General features: G+C 36.5%; 2 protein-coding genes across 4 annotated transcripts; one reads left to right on the forward strand and one right to left on the reverse strand.

Moving 5' to 3' along the window:
• The first annotated feature begins 508 nt into the window (after positions 1–508).
• LOC311078663 (uncharacterized protein) lies at positions 509–5,739 on the forward strand. Of its 3 annotated transcripts, XM_084107615.1 has the most exons (8): positions 509–562; positions 709–774; positions 898–1,018; positions 1,463–1,623; positions 1,842–2,059; positions 2,147–2,336; positions 3,600–3,709; positions 4,336–5,739. In XM_084107615.1, exons 2-8 carry the CDS (start codon positions 717–719, stop codon positions 4,837–4,839), a joined length of 1,362 nt encoding a protein of 453 aa, XP_083963741.1. In that variant the 5' UTR covers positions 509–562; positions 709–716; the 3' UTR covers positions 4,840–5,739. The 3 variants fall into 3 exon arrangements, with proteins under 3 accessions (XP_083963741.1, XP_083963739.1, XP_083963740.1); XM_084107613.1 differs by having other exon boundaries at positions 536–562; positions 709–1,018; XM_084107614.1 differs by having other exon boundaries at positions 536–562; positions 709–1,018; positions 2,147–2,315.
• An 871-nt stretch (positions 5,740–6,610) lies between these two features.
• Positions 6,611–21,896, reverse strand: pik3c3 (phosphatidylinositol 3-kinase, catalytic subunit type 3). Its single transcript, XM_084107612.1, has 25 exons — positions 21,486–21,896; positions 18,809–18,997; positions 18,362–18,505; positions 16,632–16,761; positions 14,596–14,682; positions 14,365–14,460; positions 13,703–13,774; positions 13,132–13,236; positions 12,959–13,051; positions 12,305–12,490; positions 11,869–12,011; positions 11,586–11,664; positions 11,409–11,476; positions 11,183–11,288; positions 10,514–10,630; positions 10,296–10,427; positions 10,086–10,214; positions 9,834–9,903; positions 9,686–9,750; positions 9,218–9,302; positions 9,052–9,126; positions 8,803–8,971; positions 8,626–8,716; positions 8,402–8,527; positions 6,611–6,847 (listed from the first exon to the last, which is right to left on the reverse strand). Exons 1-25 carry the CDS (start codon positions 21,548–21,550, stop codon positions 6,833–6,835), a joined length of 2,637 nt encoding a protein of 878 aa, XP_083963738.1. The 5' UTR covers positions 21,551–21,896; the 3' UTR covers positions 6,611–6,832.
• Positions 21,897–23,046: the final 1,150 nt, after the last annotated feature.

Consider the following 23,046-nt stretch of genomic DNA (forward strand, 5'->3'; position numbering starts at 1 on the left):
CTATGCACTGTATAATGTATCTACAGAAGGTATGTGGACAACTTTCATCATTGATAATAAGAAATGTGTCTTGAGCACCAAATCCGTATTAGAATGATTTCTGAAGGATCGCAGGAATGAATTAGTTAAATATTTTACATTTAAAAATGAGCTAATTAAGCTAAATGCAATACATTAAAATAGAAACCAGTTATTTTTTTATATTATAAATTAATCAAATAACTTCAGCCTTGGTGAGCATAAAAGATTTCTTTAAAAAACTTCAAAACAATTACTATTATCTGTAAGTAGGCTATACATTTGTATTATTATCTGTAAATAGGCTATAAAAAAAATTCTGAATTATAACATTTATAAATTGTAATAATTTATGATTGTCATTTTTGCTACCATTTCCACCAGAGTGTTTTTTGTTTCTTTCCTCTCTGCACGTGGGTTTAGTCCCTGTGTGGTTTTGTGGCATAGCCTAAGTGAAGCTGTGACATCTGTCCTTCTCTCACTTTATCTGCTCACTCACTGAAAAGTAAGAGCTAATGAAATCTCTCCCATTCTTCTGTTTAAGGTAAATCTTTAATATAAAACGTATATCTATAAAATGTGTAATATTAATATCATAATATAAATATGTTGTCGGTCAGCTTTGTACAGATATTATCAGCTATGGCATTTTGATAAATACAGTTTATTTTCCCCGTAAATAACGTGTAGGTGTGGGGATGCCCGTCACTGCCCTAAACTTGTTGGAATATTTTTTTCTGTTGATGTTTAATGTAGGTGAGTGTATATTTTTATATATTTTTTGTTTCTCTTGCATTCTGTTTGTATGTTTATGGTTTCACGTCTGTGATATAGGTTACACAGGTGCAACATGTTCTTGTTTTCATGTGTTTCTTTTAGAGACTGTGCTCTCTGTCTGTGATGTCAGAGTCCGTACAATAGATTTGGGGTGCCATCTTGAGTGGAATTGCCCTGATGCCAACCCTAAGACGACTTACACTGTCCAGACCAAGACACGCGGGTGAGTCTCATCTACACACAAAGAATAGGTTTAGAAACACATGAGTAACTGAATGACGTGGAAGATTTTGCTTATAGGAGAAATGAGAGTGAGAAGCAGAGAGCAGTAGAGCGCTTGGCTGAGAGGTGAAACTGTGTGTGGTTTAGCAGAAAACCACAGTCAAGCACAATCCGGGCTTATTGCCCCAAAGCAGGCAGGCTATTGTTATCGCTTCAGGCACGCTGTTGGTTTCCTCTGAATTAGAATTGAAAATGAGTCATAAGCGATCAAGCTCAATTTGCTCGCTCGTTAAACTCATGCCCAGTGGAAGAGTTGCGTTTTTAAGAAAATGGAAGTCAGAAATATTTGTTTGTTTCACACAGTTATGAATGGCCGGATGATCACCATAAATAATTTTTTGGCATCTTCATAAAGTGCTCTTGATATTGTGTGTTTGTGTTGCAGTGAATCATGGAAAAATGTTTCAGACTGCATCCAGATTTTCCAGCAAAGCTGCGATCTGACACGCGTCTTTCCAAACATAGACAGCTACAACTTCATCAGTCTGAGATCAGAAGATTTTCCCGGGCTGAATGGAACTCTGCTCTGTGACCCTTTGAATGACTGTCAGTATTAAACCTCACCAAAAATTGTGCAAAGCTTGAAGCTTAAAAAATGAAAAAAGAGCTACAGAAATGCATTCACTAATATTAGATAACAATGTGTCGAAACATGCATGATGGCCATCTGTCGATAACTCATTTACATAATTAGACAAGAATTAGAATCACAATATGTTGCAATTCCTCAAGATAACCTTTAAAACTTTCTCTTTTTTTGCCAGCTTCTGCCACATTCAGCCCCCCCAACATTATCATCTCCATGGACAATGGAAGTCTGTGGGTGACGGTACATTTTCCCTGTCTTCCATCCAAAATCTGCACAAGTGAGGATTATTATGAGGAAGAGAAGGAGATGGCTTGCCTCTGCCCCATAAATGACTATAAAAACCTCTTGGCCACAGTCACTCTATACAACAAAGAGAACCTCTCAGACAGACAGGTGCACAACTCTCATCTTTACATCCCTTTAACCCCATTTTACCGTTTTGTTTAAATGGAGAGTTCAGTTGTTTTATTTTTCTTGAAGACACGCACTGCTGCGGTGCCGGTGATGGATGAAAACCCACTCGAGGTGGAATTTGGTTTTCTTCTACCAGGGCAAGTGTACTGTGCTGTGGCCAACTTCACAGCTGAAGGTGTACTGGCCTCCTCTCCCACGAGCCTCCCGCAGTGTGTTTACATACCAGCAAACACTGGTGTGCATCATTTCTTCACAGGTTTTTATACTTATTTTGTGGTGTAAAGATACAGTGAGTGGTGGGTCGATTACTTACAAATTGCAATCGGTTACTAATTCCAAATTACATGACAAAAATTGTTGTTGGTAACGAAATCCATTACATTACACATTTAAGGTAATGTAATCTGACTACTTATTGATTACTTTTAGATTACTTTTGTCCTAAATAGTTTATCACATTGATTTGAATAGGATAATCTTGTGCAATACTGATATAAATATACAAAGAGGAAGAAAATATATTCCATTCTTTTGTTATCAACAACAAGTGCATTAAATATTACATTACGTCAGGGTTTCCCAGACTGGGGTTCGTGATGGAACTGCTGGGGTTTGTGAGTTCAATGAAAAGCTAATCATTAAATCATAATTGTTTTTGAATTAAAATTAATCATTTTAAAATGAAAACAATCCAATATAAAACACTTACTAAAAAGCATGCACTCACCAGCATGTCATGTGACCATTAACCAACATCAGAGAACCATAAACTTAATTTTATTTATTATTATTATTATTATTATTATTATTATTATTACCTTAAATTTATTATTGACCTAACTTATTAACTTAAAATCTCAGGGGGTACTTCAAGTAAGTATATTAGGACAAAGAGGTTCAGCTGACAAAAAAAGCAGGGAATCCCTGCACTGCATGTAAATATGAAATGAATTTGTACGTTTTAATGTGTTTTAAAGACAAAAGCCTTCCAAAGACAGTAATACATGGATAAATGACTCACTGAGTGATGATTCAAATAATGTGTTTGTCAGGAGCTGATTAGATTTGCAGTCTTGCAATGTTGAGAAAACACTTCTTAAAAGTGAAATGATTTCCGTAAATTCAGTGATGAAATGCTTTGGCTCTCAGTTTTCAGTGATCGGCTCATGACTAGTAGCTGGTCTGTGTGTGCGATTCCACAAACCTCGAAGATGTTTTGAAGGTATATAAGCAGTACACTTTTTAGAAAGGAAAATTTAAAAGACAAAAAAGTAGGTGAGAGAATTAAAGAATTATGATTAATTTACTGCTATAATGAGATTAACATGCAATTATGTATGATTATGTGTATTTGTAAAAAAGGATTTTTTGGAATCTAGTTACGTAATCCAGATTACATGTAATCAGTCACTACCCAGCACTGGATGCAGTCCACATTTATTTGCATGTGTTTGTTCAGCGTTTGTCACCACTAATGTGTGTGTGAATGTGTGTGTGTGAATGTGTGTGTGTTCTTCAGAAAGCCTCATTGTCACGATTGTGTGTGCTGTTCTCATTGCTCTTGGCCTAGTGATATTTCTGCTCTGGAGAAACTGTACATCTTCTGAACGTCCCTTGCCCAGATCTTTGGTACTGGATTTTTATATTTCAGCAATATTACATGAGCATGATTGCAAGTGGGTTACTGAAATCATATTTCCCCTCCCTTAGTAACTATTGTTTTTATTGAAAACAAAACAGTTCTTAAAACTTCAGGAATCACAAAATCAATTGTGGTTAATTAATTTAATCACTACTCCCATTTTTTTTTTTTTTTTTTTTTAGTTTGAAAACAAGCATCTTTGTTATAATTACAGCTGAAATACCAGAAATATCACAGAAGATGAAAAATGTCACGTTTACAGTTACTCCTTCAGCAGGTGTATTAGAAGTGTTTAGTCGGTTTCTTGTAATTTAATGTCAGTGTAATTAAAGACAAAGTTTAGTGTTATAAATGTGCATTATATTTTTTTTTAAACAGATTTACAGTGTTATATTGTGCAGAAATGTGTCAGTCTGTAATAAGGGTCCACATCAGCACTTTTGGAACCCTAGCCATCCAAACAAATTAGACTTTGATAATAAAACCAGTTACTCAAAGGAGCACTCCAAACCCTTCTAATGCAAATTCAATGCATTGTATTAATTGTTGTTTGTTTAATCTGTCACAAACCAGCATTCAATGCATAAAGTACAAACCATTATTGCGTTTCCAGGCTTTACTTAGAGACCTGGAACTTCAGAAAGAGACATTCGTTGACTCCTATGAGGCTGCACCACACAACGAGAGCTTTGAGGGGGACCACGTTTCTGTTGTATCAATCTGTGACTTCACACTCACGGACAACCAGTCATCTTACATCAACACCCAAAGCCTGGGCAATGGGTATTACACAAGCCCCGTCCTGCACGATCCAGACTGCATTGAGGGATCTGTGGAGTCTGGAGATTTGGGTGTAGAAGTCCAAAACAACGAGTTCCATTTGTTTCCATCACATTCGGTTCTAGAAGCAAACGTGGGATGTCCATATCAGAATCAGTGTGACATTCCTCTGAGCTCGGTGCAAGTGAAATGCACTCAACAGGACAAGATGTCAACTGAAGACCCAGAGTGGTATGGAGATGTTGAGATGTTTAAAACTGAATATGAGACCAATAAACAGGGGTCCGAGCTAATTCAAACTAATGATGCTTGTTCTCCAAAGACTGAATACATTTAGTTTGAATACAGCTTTTCTTCTATGCATCGGTTGCTGATTGGTTTTTGGCATGGGGACATTGCACTCAAAAATGGAGGCAGATGAACGTGAGCTTGCAGGGGAGAGGTTTAAACAAACTAAATTATTGGAAAAGTCTTGCTTGACTACCCAGTAATGACATTATAATAAATAAAAAAAAGTAATGTTTGGAAAAAAAATGTTAATAAAGTAAACACGTGGATGAATCATCCACAATCAGATCTATAAAATGCGTTTATATAGTTATAATATATAGTTTGAATTATAATTTCATATGTCATAATGTCGACTTTAATAGTATCATATTCTCCATTTTAGTCTAGATGGCTTCTAATGGTTAGGTCAAATGTAGTTAAGCACGTATGCCTTTACTGTAGAGTGAAATGTGTCACTTCTTGCACGTTTCTCATGGTCAAATGTCGCTGACCTGAATCTAACAGTCATTATTATTGCCAACACACAAATCAGTAGAGCGCTATAAATCCTTATTCTGTCCGGGTAACTGTGAGTATGGTTTGGTTTCTGTATGGCTCGAATTCATTGTTTTCATTTTTGGGTTTTTTTGTTTTTTTTCTGACTCAGAGTTGCCCCATTTTGACTCTCACTTTCTTCGGACCGTGTCTCACAGCTAACCACGCTAAGGTGCACAATTTCTGCTGATGTTGCCGTTTCTCTGGAACATTAATGGGAACGCTCCCAGGAACCGAGTGTGACTCTAGGTTCTGGAAAATGTAGCATGTATATTGCGTTGTATAGAATTATGCCTGTTTATTCTTATTTTCTCCTTTTTGAGAAAGTGTACACGCGTATGTGGAGTCGACATGTTAATTTTGGTACTGTAACAGTGAAGGGAAATTAGTTAATAAATACAGTAAGTAGTAAGAGGGACATTTGTTGTTTGACTTTTTTTCCTGAAGCAATCATGTGACAAATATACCACCTCCAAACAGATATTCACTGCCATTTCATTCAACCGATGACTCGAGTTTTAAATGTCAAGTTTCTTGTTGACCAAAACGTAGCAGAGTGGAAAAAAGTCTGCCTGAGTTCAAGTTCAGCTTTAATAAACCACAGCCCACAAGCCTGAAAAACAACATGCATACATACAGTACATTCTTATTCATCTTAGCCTAATAGAAATATCAAGAAATGCACAATAAACCTGCACTTTCTAACCAAAATCATCACTTTATAGTAACGTTTTGGTTTGTGTGCATGTAGTATCTTTCTTCATAAGTGGTATTGTTCATTAATTGAATGCATTTTGTGACTAAGTTTCATTCTTTTAATTACAAAAACAAAAGAACTGAAGACTTGCATTAAAGTTGCTCAGTAGACTAAAGCTGGGTGCAAGGCTTAATCCATATAACCCATGTAGGTCTAAAGAAAATGTAGATTGAGGTTTTAACTTTGTATAACTATAATATCTTTCGAAGGCATTGCCCAATTTCTATACATAGGCTGTGCAATAAAGTTGTATGAAAATACTCCTCATAGGAAGGTGTGACTCACTAGCTGACTCGCACTGTAGGAAACACGCACAGGTTCTCATCCAGAGAAACCTTTAAAACCACCATATGCATCAGAACAGTCCCTAATCAAGGGTTTCAAATACATATTTAACGGATGATACATTTTTTTTTTTTTTTTACCATTCTATTGTAAAAAAAATAAACAGACTTCAGCTACTAATATAGACTCTAAATGTTTTATATGAGTGTTACAGTGAATACTGACCAGTAAACACAAATGCTAAAGTTTGGAATCTTTATTTGGCTGTCTTTTTTTTTTTTTTTACATATACAGTTAATTTTATATTTTATATACAAATATATTCAGTTTAGTCAAGACCTAGTGCATGAATGGTTCACGGTGAAAACGATGTCACTAGTGTGGCCTTGGCACATGTCCTTTTCTCCCGTCTATCATTCAGTTGTTGTTGCCGTCCATCTATCTGTTGCTCCATGACATCACCTCATCTGCGCCAATACTGTGGATTTTAAATATAAAACATTAGTAAAAGTCCAATATGTCAGCTATCCAGGGACCGCTATTTGGCCATTTATCAGGATCTGTCAATAATCATAGCTGATTAACAAAAGTGGGAACTCTATTAAAGCTGGAATACACTGCAAGACTTTTCAAATATGCACAGATTTTTAAACACTAAGCATCATAAATTGTTAAAGAGAAACAAATGGGCATCATACACAAAATGACTGAGGATCACCCACAAAGTTTCAAGTTGTTCGGTTACACGTCAACTAACTCATTAATTTGCAACTACATGTCAAGTAACAGAGTATTAGTAGACTGTTAGGTTAGGGTTAGTAGATTAAAGACCTATTCGGACGGACTAGTTTTCCAAGGGGTCGTTAGAGAAATTCATGTTTCACAGACATACTTTTTGCGATTTTAATCTTGTCCAAATCTGGCAATTCTGAATTTTTGTCACACAACCTCTGTAAAAATTCCAGGGCAAATTACCTACTATTACGGTCCTCTAATCCCGTCCAAATGTCTGTGATCACTGATGTTGTATTATCCAACGCTCCTCGTGTTTTTTGACCTACCTGAGCTATCGTTTGTGTACCAATCTTCGACATGCTTTAATTTCGTTTCAATATGGATGGTATCCAATGAAAAAACAACATATACAATTAATAAATAGAGCCAAATCTGTGAAACAGCAAAGACTGCCCATTTTATTATCAGTGTTAGGTAAGAGTAAGATATCACTTATAGATCATAGATCACTTATTTATTATAAACAGCCACTGCTATAAACTTGTGAAGTTTACTTAATGTTTTTTTTTTTTTTTAAATCATACCAACAAATAATAAATTAAAATACATATACGGTGACACGCACAGCACATGACCTTCTGTAACGGCCACGTCTAGAAAACACACACTCCCACCTCTGAAATGAACATGGAGATTTTAGTCCTGTCCGAATCGGTACATTAAACCACAGATGTTGAGCGATAAGAACTGTAACTCAAACGTTGTTTAGAAAACTAGTCCCGTCCGAACAGGGATTAAGTTGACGTACTTGCAAAGCTACTTATAGTTAGTAGGATGTCTTTGGGGGACAATCAAAATAAAGTGTTACCAATTGTTTTGAACACAACATACTCAGAAAGCCGAAATGTGTGCTTCATTGCTAAGAGAAGCATGACAAATGAAAACAATGTGCTCTAAAATCATCTCAGAATATCAAATGTTTGATCTCTGGATGGAATCAAAGACTGAAGCTAAAAACAATTGTCTGGGCTACACTGTGATTTTGAGTGAAATCTTTCAACCCTGACTGCCCAAAATCTGCAGACTGGCCCTGAACTTTGGCAACTAGAGTTAATTCATCCAGACAGCAAATCAGGGGAAAAAATCTGTGCAAAGTTGTGTAGTGTTTTCCAGAATTTAGACAAAAAAATTGCTACCATCCATGGAAATGAGAACAGTAACAGAACAAGCTTGTTTTGAGTAACATCATAAATAGGCCTTGGTTTTTATAGTTTCCATGCTGAATTTGCATACACACCTGTGCAAATTTGTGTATCTGTTCAACCACTGCAGCAAACAAAGCCCCTACACTCTCATCAATCAGACTCTGCATATAATGCACTGCTTCCTCGTCTGAGAGGTCCAATCGAAACTTGTCCTGAACCTGCAGTGGGCAGGCAAAGATTGAACAGGTTAAAATCTTAATGCTCATTTTATTCTCCCTCTGAAATTTTGGAGCCAAACATTTAGGACCACACAAACCTTTTTCACAGTTTTGTCAGGCTCCAGTGCAATGTCCGGAATGTTGGCATCCACCATCAGAGAGAACAAATTCAGAATGAGATTGGAGTATCTGCATACGAGAATCAAAACAACAAAAAAGGTTATGATTTCAAGTTAGACATACTACATATAGGAAGTAGGTCTTCTTTAACTCACCTGCGTAGGTGCAGGAAGGCAGTGTAGCACTGTTTTCTGAACTCCTGGTATTGTTCGCTCTGCATGCCCCCCATCCCTTCCACCATCTCCTTGCTCAGCTTCATAGGGGGTGGCAGGGGTTTAGGGTCCCGACCCAAAATATACCCAAAATCGATATGGAACAGCTTCCCTGCAAGCCAGAGATACAGATCAGCACGCTCAATCTGTTTTGTTTTTTCAGTGCATTAAGTCATTGAAAGCCGAGTTTACCAGTCTTTGTGAGAAGTAAATTGTCTAGATGTCTGTCTCCAACCCCTAGGATGTAGGTGATGACACAATAGCCCGCTGAAAAGTATATCATGATTTAGTACACGCAAATAATGATTTATAAAGAAGTAAATAAATAATAAAGCTAAATAAACAAACTGAAGCTCACCACAGCTTTTAACGTATGTGTCCATGACTTCAGAGCTGATGCCATATGGCCCCTTATCATTCGGAGCGTGCTTTCGAAAGAAACTCTGCATGGAGACATAATTAATCAAGAAAAATAAATAAGATATGAGAGCTTTTTCTTAAGTTATATTACAAATAAACACAGAAGAATGCGTTTAATACATCCACTATTTGGTATGTATACCACCTTGCACCTACAATTCTATTAAACAAATGTAAGTAATAAAATATTACTTTTATTTTTAAATATTAAAATATGATAGTCTTTTTTTTCCCCTATTGTGATGTATATCCAAGTGAAATGGGTGTCGAATCCTATTCATGGTGGGCCTGAGCTCCAAACTGCACTAACGCACCTGCCTGGAGGTTTCAAGCGACCCTGGAGAGGAGACCTTGATTAACTGGTTAGGGTTGGAACTGAACTTTGCAGGATATTGTATTGCATTACCTGAATGTTGCCTTCAGTCGCCAAAACCTCAGCCACAGGCACTGACTGCATAAACTGCATAAAACCTGCGGACAAATCATATGCATTCAGTGTGAAATTAAACTCCCACACGTGCACTGACTGGCTCAATAGGTGATGCAGTACTGACCATGTTTGGTGCTGGTCGCCAGAACTTTGTATGGAGTCAACTTCAGGTCCAAATTCTCTTTCCTCAGCAACTGTTCAAGATTAAAAAAAGCTAACAATCAACAAAAATTCTATCAAACTCAATTTTATTTTAGCAATAGCATTATATAAAACATAAAAAAAATTGTTAATTTAATGAAGACATTAATGAATACTGATATGAACTATGTGTACTGTCGGAACTGTGTGAGGAGATGTAATGAGCTCTTCGGACCTTATCCATGAGTGAAATAATCTGCAGGATGAGCTGGTCCTGTCTCAGGTCATCACCATGTTTAAAGATGACTGGATATAGCTCCCCATCCTCTGTCTTAAAGATGAGCTTTGCTGGCATCAGAGCACTCTGAAAGAGACAAAAACTGCGGTCAGTGGTGGATGGATGCATGTGAGACTCAGTGTAATGGATATAAATGATGCACAATACCTTAAAGAGTGTTGCAGTCTCAGGTATGATGCCTTTGATGCGGATTTGGGGTTCCAGAGGGAGAGGGATGGGCTCGATCTCTGACAGATTCACCTTCTCGTTATCAGCCAACAGGCTCTGTAACCGCTCCGTCTGTCAGAGTCAGAGACAGAAAAAAATTAACTATAGCAAAAAACTTTACAAAAGATTCCTCATAATCTACAGCAGATGTTCCGTACCTTTTTCTTGCGGTTTCCGCTCTCTCTCTGAACAGCTTTCATGAGTTGCACTAGTCGGTCTACAAATGTCTGCTGGGAGGCCAGAAGGGAGCGCATCACTCTTACACTCTTATCACCCTGGAAATAGACATAAACATCACATATTATTTTCAATATCTTCTATTTCAACACTTCACATCTATTTACTTTTATCAACCAAGCATATGTATAAGAGGCATGAATTTGCAATATAATCAGACAAAATCACTTTTTGTATGCACTTTGAAAGTACAATCTTAACTAGATTGAATATCTCCTGATTGGTTGTGATTGTGTGATTTCTTTTGACATCTTTTGATTGAGGATCATGTGACACTGAAGACTGAAGTAATGAAGACTGAAAATTCAGCTTTGCCATCACAGGAATAAATTACATTTTTTTAAAAATGTAATTAAAAATATTAAAATATAATTTTTTTTTTTTTTTTTTTTTTAAAGCAAACATATTTAAATTATAATACTATTTTACAATTTTACTGTATTTTTGATAAAATAATTACAGCCTTGGTGAGCATAAGTGATGTCTTTCAAAAACATTAGAAAGTCTTACTGACTCCAAACTTTTGAACAGTAGTGTATATTATCAAATTAGTTTGTTGTCAGTCATGTGGGTTCAGAATGTGAAGGTACCTTGAGCAGAGCCTGACTGAACCGCCTCATTACATTGAGGTACATGTCATGGGTTTTTGGGTCTCTCTGCTGGGTGTCCTGATCCTCACACTCCACTATTACATACCTGCAGTATAAGACAATATCCAAACAACATTTTCTTTTAGTTTTAAATCTTACATATGGAATCGGTGGAAATTGTTATAGTCATGCAAGAACTGCAAAACCCCTTGATTAATGAACTCACCAGTATAGATAGTTTGCCAGAGTGGAGTTTTTGCAGGCACGTGATATAAGGAAAGTGCACAGATCTTGCTGTGGAACACAGGTCAAACACACTGTTACATAATCTCCACATCCCCTTTATCTAAAATAAACTGTTTTGGTTTTTTTTACATCTGCAAACTTTTTATTTTACATTTACCTCTAGATTTTCACCATCTGCTCCCTCTTTGCCTTTCTGTCCACTGGGTATCACAGGGATGGTTGATGCTATCTGGGAACTACAAAAATATATCAGTGAGTGGAACCCTCACGTTTTTGTTTTTCAATTTTTAATTGTTTAGAATTCCAACAGTACATATATTCTGAGCATCTCTGGAAATCGTGCATGCAAAGATGTTGAAAGATGCAGTGATTCTATGAAAAGTAATGTGTGGGGGGTTCCCATTTCCCATAGATGCATGTTCTGTGAGGTTTCAGCTGACCTTTCCAGATCTCCTATTGATGAGCTCTCTGCCAGAACCCCCTGACTGTCTCTCTTACTGGCAGGCTCCAAACCACCCTGGATATCAATGAAGTTCTCATATTTCAATGCCTGTACCAGCTGGAGCAAGTACATTAGCAGATCCTAGATGGAATTACAAAGAGAGATGAGGTGTGTGTATGGTATGGTTATTGTATGCATCACAATTCATTCTCTGAAGAGTCAGAAAAATAAGCAGAATCAAATGTTTATCTGCAGGAATCAGGCTCCTCTAATGCATAAATCTTTTAGATGTCCCAAAATATTCCCATTGGTAATGATGTGCATGTTTAAGGCGCGTTTAAAATCATTTGACGCACAAAGACATATACTGACACATATACTCTAGATAGAAGACATACATAAAGACACAGAAACACATGTACTGTAGACTTTACCTCATCGTCAGCCTGCTGCAGCCTCGCGACAGCGTAGCGTCTGACTGTGGGGTTGGTAAACTGAGAGGACAGCAGCTCCAGGGAATCCTCCACATCCATCGGCCGCCACTTTCCCAGCAGCTCCAGGGCCTGTTTGGCCTCCTGGGGCAGATCCCAGTTCACACACTTCAGGAACTTAGTCAAAGCCTAAAAACAGAGCCACAATTAGATCCTGCCTTGGGCACAGAGTAAGACTGAGACATCATCCTACTACCAATGGGGCAACACTAGTAAACATGGAAACATAATTTCAAATGTTTGGGGTCGGTAAGATTTATTTATTATTATTTATTTATTTTGTCTCTTATGCTCACCAAGGCTGCATTTATTTGATTAAAAAAACAGTAATATTGTGAAACAACGGTTTTCTATTTAAGATATTTTTAAATGTAATTTATTCCTGTGATGGCAAAATATTTTTTCAGGATTCTTTGATAACTAGAAAGTTAAAAAAAAAGCATTTATTTGAAATAGAAATCTTTTGTAACATTATACATGTCATTACTGTCACTTTTGATCAATTTAATGCATCCTTGCTGAATAAAAGCCTTAATTTCTTTCTTACTGACCTAAAAACTTTTAAATGGTTAGTGTCCAGTACATGTGCTCACTCACCTTTTCCTGTGTGGTGAGGTAGTATCTAAACTTCCACACAAGGTCCTGTTCCTCAGAGCTTAGCTGTTTAGTGGGTGGGTAGCTCACTATGATCTATGATAGATAAATATATACATATTAAAAACACATCTGCAGAGATGTCTTGTGGACTTCTTTTTCTCTTCATCACTAACATTGAGTTGATCACGTGTGGCCGCATTAGGTTTGAGATCGTGGTCAGACGGTCCGCTGCGCAAACTACGGGCCAGTTTATGATGCTTACTCTCCACAAGGTTCTCCTGCAACAGAACACCAGCACCAGTAAGTACCAACTTTGTCATTTTACATGAAAAGTATTTTTTACATTATCAAGTGGCGAAATATACACCACCATTTGTGTTTAAAGCCCGGTTTACACCTGGTATTAAGATCACAAGTGGACGACGCTAAATACAGGTGTAAATGGGGTCTAAAACGTTTTGAGCTTGTCCACTTTTGACCGATCCCAGAGGTAGTCAAAACTCATTTGACTAGTTTTCTTTTGTAGTGTAAATGCTCATATGATTGAACAGCCACAAAAGACTGCCTTCTCTCCGCCTACTGACCTAATGCATAAACAGCTATCCAGAAAGGATTTAAACTTTGACGTCGACCAAAACGCATCTTAATACCAGGTGTAAATAGGGCCTAAGACAGACATTTATCACAGATTCTCAAACCAATAAACCCAAGTTAACTGACTTTTTTGTTTTTATTTCCACTCACCATGCACATCTGAGGGTCTGGGACTTTCACAATATCTGAACTGGTTGGCAAAGGGGAGGAATCATCAGCATCCTGAAAAGAGAGTCACTTAAATTTACCTGGTCTTTTAACTACACTCCTTTTAAAAAATGTGATCAATCACTGATTTAAAGTCAAAATAAAAAGGCATTCACAACCCATTTTACTTCAAAAAAGTAAAAATGTATTTTTCTAAAACTGTAAGTTGGGGCTTGTTTTTACCCATCTAAAAATGATAAGATTGTTAAAGTATTTATTTCTGACTGCTAATTTGCAGTTAAAATTGTGTAGGACTGTTTCCCTCCTAAAAATGCTTTTTGACACGAATAACCGTCAAGTTCAAGTTCACCCTCAACAAGCTATTCTTTTGTTAATACATGTTAAATTAACCACATTAAATAACTATTAGCAATTGGCAAGATTTTTTGAAAAACTGCTTTCCCAACAACAAGTATATGCTAAAAATGCTTAAATAGTTATTTGGCTATTAGTTAACATTAATATCACAACCTAGTCAACTAAAAATTTAGAAGTGAAGCAGAGCTGATACATTTTGATGAATCATGCATTAACAGGGAAATTAAACGGTTATTTTGAATCAATTTTCACTTTGTAGGAAAGGATGTAGTTAAAAATGGATATACCTTTTCGTAATAGACAATGCTGTATTCTCGTTCGCCACTTTTGACACGGGGGAATTCCACCATAAGATACATGAAATTAGAGCTACGTTTCTCACTCTGTAGAGAAAAAACAACTTTATGAATCATCTTAATTTGACACACACTTGTGGTTTTTAGTTTGGGCTCTACAAAGAGGTTACAAAAATTATAGTGATGTCGTATCATGACACTGTTTACACCAAACCCACTCACCTCATTGATCATCTCAATCTCTCTGAAGGTCAAGCGATCCAGCCAGTCTACTTTAACCATGTGACCCTGACGATGAGCTTTGGTTAGCTGGGAGAGACAGAGAGAGAGAGAGAGAGAGAAAGGCAAAGAAAGAGAGAGGAAAACTTAAAGAAAAAGAACCAGAAATGAAGACCAGTAACACTAATACCTTGTGCGCACAATCCTTTAGCCAATCATATGACAGTGGCGTGTCAGCCAGCAAGAGCCTCAAACACAAAAACGCCCATTAGCAAGTAAGGACATTCAGTGATTGCCAGTACAAAGTAGTAGCACACTAAGATGACTCAGCCCTTTCTAAACAAACAGTTAGTAATAGTTAGTACAATAACACATCTCATCTAAAGGCCACCAAGAGTCTAAGAGGACTTTGTTTAACCAGCCATACTTGTGTTTTAGTGGCTAAACATAATATCCATAACATTTCAAGGAATGTTCCCAGTTCCAAACAAGTTAAGCTTTGTCAACGGCATCCACAACAAATCATTCTGACTTAGATGAATTATCCAGCACAACAATCTTTTTAATCTGTAGATTCTTCTAAATTGTCTGTTTGATGTAGAACTGTTTTTCTGTAGATTAACCTCTGGTTATACATTACAGACACGATTGTTGTGAACATAGGTTTAGGCAAGCTTACCAGCTTTTACATGGTCATAACATAAGTTGAAACATTTAGTTGAAAGATGTTATTAAAAGGGCTCAAGTTGTATCTGACCTGCCATATTTTTTTAAATTCATTTATAGTAGAATTTAGAGCTGCACGATTCTGATTAGAGAATACATTTTTTTGTTTCACGATTCTGAATAGACCACTAAACAAAATAGCATGCAATTTACTAGAGGTTCTGATAAAATGTTAAATACTGCAAATTATATAAACTATAAATAAATGTTAAAATATTTAAGTAATCGGTTTGTTTGAATGAATAAATGATTGATTCAATGACTCGCTCATAAAGACTCAACATTTTTGAATGTCAACATTCAATGACAAATACATTTTTTTACAGTCAATTGTCGCCACCTACTGGTGTAATGATGTAATTGATGCAATCTTTATTTTGATCACTACTGTAGACATCAGTGTTTATATCTTTATGATAATTTGAATTATTGTAACACAGAAATAAAGATACTGTGTGGTTGAAAAGACTGTTTGTGAAGCCGTTTCATATCTATACATGACAACTGGTCTCTCTGGGGCAGTGGCAGCAACAACGCAGATTTGGATGTTCGCTGTGATCGTACTTGTCAAAGGTTTAATAGACATAGCCGAATCCTTGTCATTAAGAAATACGATTGCATTGGTGTTTTAATCGGTATCGCGATCTTTTAATGATTAATCGAGCAGCTCTAATTTATAGTGTCATAAAAAGTGTTTCTCAATTCCCCTGAACACTTGGTGTGCTTTATAACAGCTTTGCTGCAAATAAATAAATTCTCAAAAACAAAAATGAATATAAAATGTTAAATAAATAAAAATTGGTGAGGGCAAGCAATGTCCAAAATGTCAGTGCTTGAAAGTCCAAAACACACAGAGAATTATATACTTATCCTATTTGTGAAAATGTGGGTCAAATTAAACAAGCTAAGTATGGAACCCATCCTATATCTTGCCTAAAAATATGAGACAAGCACACACTCATACACACACATACACACACATTCAGCATTCCTGTCCCTTTTTCTCTCATACTCACGTCACTAAGTATCTCCAGGTCTGGGCCCTGGAACAGAGGGCAGTTAAAACATGTCCTTTTAGAGAACACACACACGCAGTCACACACACACACTCACAATCACACTCCCAAACATTCTCAATCCTCATTCTTTCCACAAATTGGGTAATCTATAAACACAAACAGCACATCCATCTATCCCACCCTGCCACCCACTTTTCATTTAACATATCCCTCATGTGCAGTAACTGTCCACAGGCATATTTCTCGCCTTTCTGTCTCAGTTGGGCTTCTCCACTCCCCAATCCCTCAACTGACCTTGGCTAGGCGGCCCATCTGGTCCTCTGACAGAGTGCTGCTGGTCCTTCCTGGCGTACTAGTGGGCTCACTGCCATCACCCTCCACGCCCGGCCACACCTTCAGATCATGCATGCCCTGCCGGAACATTCTGGTAGACAGAGGGAGAGAAGAAGAGAGATGAAGAAGGATAAGGGATTCCCCTTATTAGATGTAAAAGAGGGGTGGTGTGCAAACTTTTGTGGAAAAATGTCACACAAAAAAACATCAAGTTTGTCTCTCTAACAATAATGTAATCTCTTCAATAATTGATTAATAACACTTCACTGACTATATTAACATGCACAGATTTGTATTAATTCTGAATAGATTCTGAATATGCTGGTTATATGTAATTTAAATTCTGGATTACAATGAATTTATCATGCGAGTGAAGATATTAATGAACAAAATTTCTGTGCATACAAAGAGAAGAATTTGGTGTTAGTGTTGCCAAAAGAGTCCTGTTTCTCGTTAGAGTCCTGTGAAAAGCGACCGAGTCAGCTACCTAAAGAATTTAGCCAAATCAGCAAGGCATCCTAGTGCATAATTGGTAAATTTCCAAGAAAGCCTTCTTTTCAAGAATTACAAGCAGGATTTTAATTTTGCACAAATATATCATGTCCAACTGTCCTTCAAAAACTAGACATATCTAGAAGAGAGTATGTAGCAAAGATTGGTGGGCCAAAATTGCACTGCATTTCACATGTATGGAATCGGAACGTTTTTTTGTTTTTTTGTTTTTGAAAAAATTGCCCACCAAGACTACAATTATTTGCTCAAAAATAAAGGTTTTTTATATATATATTTTAAAATGTAATTTATTCCTGTGCTGGCAAAGCTGAGTTTTCAGCAGCCATGTGGAAAGTTTTTGTGGAAACCATGATTTCTTTTCTTTTCTTTTTTTCATTCTTTGATGACTAGAAAGTTCAAAAGAACAGCATTTATTTGATATTTGAAAATTATAATCCTATTAACTGTCACTTTTGATCAATTTAATGTAGCCTTGCTGAATAAAAGTAAAAAAAAATAAAAAAATCATATTGACCCCAAACATTTGAACAGTGAGAAATATTTGAAACTGATTGTGAAAGTAGACAGATTTAAAGGAGAACTCATTTTTTTGTAAATTTGGAGTGCTGTCAGTACAGAGAACAACGACAAAAATCGGTGTTGCCTACACCGTGTTATCCCCTTTTTAAAATTTGCACTGTGGACTTCGACCGAAAACAGGATGTAAATACAGGTATGTGCGCTGGCCGAATTAACTTCATTTTTATTCATATCTTTCACATCTACTGCAGTCAGATTCACCGTGTTCACTCTGAAGGAATCACTCACAATGGCTGGGCACTTGTAATGACACATCAAGGATGTTAAGAGGCTAAAAGCAGGTTTAAAACTTGCCCCATTGAAGTCAACAGGGTGCAAATTTTAAAAAGGGGATAACACGGTGTAGGCAACACCGATTTTTGTCGTTGTTCTCTGTATTGACAGCACTCCAAATTTACAAAAAAATGAGCTCAATGTTAAAATTGACCGGAGTTCTACTTTAAAGGTTTTCAAAACAATTATTCTTATATTCAACAGACTATTTAAGTCTCTTTTAACCATAGATACACTTCATTCAAATAAAGCTCAATCACATGACATTTTCAGTTGAAAGCTAATGAGGTACACACATAATTTCTGATGAAACAGTAGACCTTTACCCATATTTCCCAAACAGGGTGACTGTAGTGCCCCCAACAGGTGTGGCACGGCCGGGTCCATACACATCCCAAACAGTTAGTGTCACCTGGGCACTCTGAGGCAGGTCAGGGTACTTCACTGGCAATCTAAGCCACTCGTTCCAGCTGCGAAGAAGGAAAGACCAGGATAATAATGTGACAAAACACATGACTCAGTACAGTCAACAAACAAAATCTGAAGGTATTAATGTTTTTTTTCTAAATAAAGAAAATTAATTATACTTGTCATGTATCTGTGTAAATACGTGAGGATGATAAAGGTACCCAAATATATAGGCTATATATCTCTGCGACAGATCTCTGGCATATTTTGTTTGGTTTCCTGCTCTGACTCATTACTGGGTCACACTTGCATAAAGTGAGCCACAGTGTGAGATACGGAGATTAACCATTGTTAAATGTACTCACTTCCAGCGAGTGCTGAAGGCCTTGTAAGACGTCCGTACTGGCAGAGCGAGTGGCTTGCCCTCAGCAAACACCTGACAGGTGACGTATAGGTCGGAGCAGCTCTCCTGATAGAGTCCTGAGAATCGCAGCATGGGGTCCTCGAGCAGAGATTTATAGCTCTTCTGCTCTCTCTTGCCCTCCAGACTGCCTCTGCAAAAGCAAACACAAGCGAAAGGCTATTTTGCTCAGTCAGCACACAACACAATGTCAAGATATTTTGGGTCTAAATTTCAGCTATTTGACCAATGATTTCCATGACTTTTCCACCGCACATTATATTCACACTGACGCTAGTTGTTAGTACTGTCATTTGTGGAACAAAAAACTATATATATACACGATATTCTGCAGGATGTTAAGGCCTCAAGTCTTCATTCATTTTCATTGCATCTTTTTTCCACTTAATGAAAGTAAATGGTGAATATAGCTCATAAAGGTAAAATGATCAGAGAATTTTAACTGTTACACTTTATTAACAAAACATGGTTTTGTTAATATACTTTGGAGATATGTTAACACTAATGATACACTAAGATTTTTTTAATGTTTTTGAAAGTTTCTTATGCTCACCAAGGATGCATTTTTTTCAAATCAAAAATACAGTTAAAACAGCAATATGTTTAAAATGTTTTCTATTTTAATTGAAAAGATTTTTGAAAATAAATGTATATTTTTAAATGTAATTTATTCCTGTGACGATGAAGCTGATTTTTTGAAATCATTCTAATATGCTGATTTGGTGCTCAAGAGAAATTTCAATCACAGTTGAATTTTTGTTTTTTATGCATAAAGGGACAGTTCACCCAAAAATGACAATTCTGTCATTAATTACTCACCTTCATGTCATTCCAAATCCATAAGACATTTGTTAATCTTCGGAAAACAAATGAAGATCTTTTTAATGAAATCTTGAGAGCTTCCGGTCCCTCCATTGACAGCTATGCAACTACCACTTTTAAGCTCGAGAAAGGTATTAAAGACATCATTTAAGTAATCCATGTGACTCCAGTGATTTAACCTCCTGTTTATGAAGTGCTTTGTGCAACAAAAAACATAATTTACCACTTTATTTACAAAAAATACGCATGTGTGTTGTGTTGACGCGAGATGCCGTGAGTGCGCGTTTGAGATTAATATTTTGAAGAAAAAAAGAAGTGGAAAATGATGTTATTTGTGCAAACAAAGCACTCGTGTAGCTCCATAAAATTGAGGTTAAATCACTGGAGTCACATGGATTACTTTATTGACGTCTTTACTACCTTTCCCGGGCTAGAAAGTGGTAGTTGCATAGTCAATGGAGAGAAAGACTGCTCACATGAGGGTGAGTAATTAATGAGTAATTTGGGTGAACTAACCCTTTAATATTTTTGTGGAAACTATATATTTTTTTTTTTTTCCAGGAATCTTTTTTTTTGTAACAACGTTAAGTCTGTACTATTATTTCTGATAAATTGAATGTGTTCTTGCTTAATAAAAGTATTAATTTGTTTCAATTTTGTTGATGTGTCCGCTACTCCAAGCGCTAGTGCAAGAACTCTACTAGTGTTGGCAAGCATCTAAAATATGCAACATGCACTTTTTAAAAATGTTTTAATACTTAGACATTGACAACGTTCCTTAAACGTCTTTTTTTCCTTCCTATTTAATTCCTATTTCACACTTAAATGGACAGTTCACCCAAAAATGAAAAATTTGTCATCATTTACTCACCCTCATGTTTTTCCAAACCTGTATGAGTTAATTTCTTCTGTTGAACACAATAGAAGATATTTTAAAGAATGTTGGGTCACCAGAAAGTGGACGGCGCCCATTAACTTCCATAGTATTTTTTATTTTTTTTACTATGGAAGTCAATGGCTACCGTCAACTGTTTGATTACCAACATTCTTTAAAATATCTTCTTTTGTGTTCAACAGAAGAAATTAACTCATTTCTTTAAATTAAAAAAAGTGAACTATCCCTTTAAATTATGAAGGTCAGCTCTGTCAAAATCACCCCGTTATTTCAAGTGCTTCACACGGTGACAACTCTTCTTCATGCAGTTTGGCTTCACAATCTTATGATGAGGTCTTGCGTAAAAGTTTGCTCACTAGCACCCTGGGATTTTTCTGTCCTTCTAACGTAATTATGCGTGCGTGTGCAGCCGGACGAAAACTAGGGGTCAGAAGAATCATTTATGATCCACACGCGGACAGAGACTCGTTAAGATCGAGGGCAAAAGGAGAATGATGTCAATAGACAGATGACAGCCCTAAAACACAACAGCTCTCGCTGGACTCGTGTTAACACTTTGTTCTTCTGGCTCATAGTGTTGCCATGCTAGCTTTGGTAAACATCACAAAAACAACGATTTGATATAACGGAGGGAAGAGTCTTCCTTCCTACATTATATTTAAATAATATAAATGTACTACATGATGTCCCCTACATAGGGAGATTTGCTGATTTTATCTTTGACGAAGTAGACAATACATTTAAAACCATATTAATAAATTACATCGAGTAGATATACCACATCTTCCAATAATACGAGCGATGTTTCTATGAGCAAAGAGCCGTTACTCGATCTCTGTTGACATTCTGCTGGTTTGACAGTTCTGCAATCAAGACAATGACTAAGGTCCAGAAACATACTCACATTTTCAGTTGGACGTTTATGTCCAAATCGCAACTATACACATAGTTAAACTTGTCTGTGTCCATCTTCAGTGCTCGACGAAGTGTTATGCAAAACTGTAGTGAATAAAACGAAACGCATATAAAAGAAAAATGCAGATTTGTCAGGCGATGGGCCTATAGCAAAGACCATGCACTGGATCTGCAGGAGTTTTTGCTTTTCGTAACAGTTTATACTCTTGATATAACTTCGCCTGAATAATGACAACCAATATGGCCGGTCAAAAACACTAGCAGTCTTAATTTAAGACAATAATAAAGTTATAATGAACATCTGACAGGGCTTCATCGCGTCCGCTTTTAGAAAGGAAAACATTAGAATCAGGCGTAAATAATCGATGTCAAGTTATTCGATCGCCGCAGCGGCTTGTTTGGACTGAGCGGATCAGAAATGGCTTATTTGGTCTGGTGAATCTTTGTGACTTCCTGTTTGGTTTAAGAACGGATAGTAAAAGAGGACAATTTTAGTAAGGCGTTTAAAAGTCCTCTTGAATTGCATATTAGTTGTACAATGAGAATAGTTATTAGCATTGGTAATTCTGAACTTAAAGTGGATTAAGGCAAGACATTGAAGATCATAGAAATCTCTCTTTTTTTTATATAAAACTCTTGATTTAGTTTCATTTGTTTAAATAGGTTTAATTAATTTATGTACTGCATTTTATGAATTTTGTAGACTGTTTAGAATCTATTCAAATCGCAAACTATTGTGGTTTATCTGTTTATCTGTATTATGTAAGGATAATAAGGGAGTCAGATAAAATGTTTACAATTATAAATTACTTACATGCATAAGGTATCATATTTTGGGATATTGATGAAGATCAAGGAGGATGAAGATTAACCAGAAGCATACATTTATGGTAAAAGGAAGTATGAGGCCTTATGATAATCTGCTTGTTTGTTTATACAATCAATTCTGAAAGTCTTTGTTCTATGACAAATGAATATGCATGTCAAGAAGTATATGAACTGTGTATCTGATCAATAAACTTTCAAGGAGGTGTGAAGCATACCACTGTGTGCATGTCTCATTCTTCCCACGTGTGCCCGCATGGATCTGAAGCAGAAGACGGAACAACAGAGCAAAGTTTGTTGGAAGATATTAAATAATGAATACATTTTCTTACAATATATATTAAGAGTTTGTCAATACAAGAAATTGTTTATAACACTCAACTCATTGTGTGATTATTTAACAAGCTCGGATCTGCTGTGAAACCAGCTGGTTATGGCCTTTGTCAGCCATTCTGCACAGCAGGTGGACAAGTCATTTGGAATTGCTATCTGTCTTTTGGGTGCATGAACATAATGCTCTCCAAGTATGTTCTCCAATGCAATGAACATTTTATTGGTTTGTTTGTGTATATAGGCACCAAAATAGGTTGTACTTCCTAAAAATCTCATCTCTCTTCACATAAAGGGTTTCTTGCCATCATTTGCAAGGGCAGAAAAAGAACCAAGCCAATAAAATGATTGAAAAAACAAGCTGTTCTTGCTTTTAATTTACATTCGTTGGCAGC

Source organism: Abramis brama (genome assembly GCF_963993115.1).
Source record: "Abramis brama genome assembly, chromosome: 3".
Taxonomy (NCBI): Eukaryota; Metazoa; Chordata; class Actinopteri; order Cypriniformes; family Leuciscidae; genus Abramis; species Abramis brama.

Coding starts and splice junctions, on each gene's coding strand:
- pik3c3 (XM_084107612.1), bottom strand. CDS start 21,550: ATGGACACAGACAAGTTTAACTATGTGTATAGTTGCGATTTGGACATA. Junction 12,012..12,304: donor TGCAGCAGGCTGACGATGAG/GTAAAGTCTACA, acceptor AATTCCATCTAG/GATCTGCTAATGTACTTGCT. Junction 9,904..10,085: donor TTATTTCACTCATGGATAAG/GTCCGAAGAGCT, acceptor AATCTTGAACAG/TTGCTGAGGAAAGAGAATTT.
- LOC311078663 (XM_084107613.1), top strand. CDS start 717: ATGCCCGTCACTGCCCTAAACTTGTTGGAATATTTTTTTCTGTTGATG. Junction 1,624..1,841: donor CTGTGACCCTTTGAATGACT/GTCAGTATTAAA, acceptor TTTTTTTGCCAG/CTTCTGCCACATTCAGCCCC. Junction 3,710..4,335: donor GTCCCTTGCCCAGATCTTTG/GTACTGGATTTT, acceptor TTGCGTTTCCAG/GCTTTACTTAGAGACCTGGA.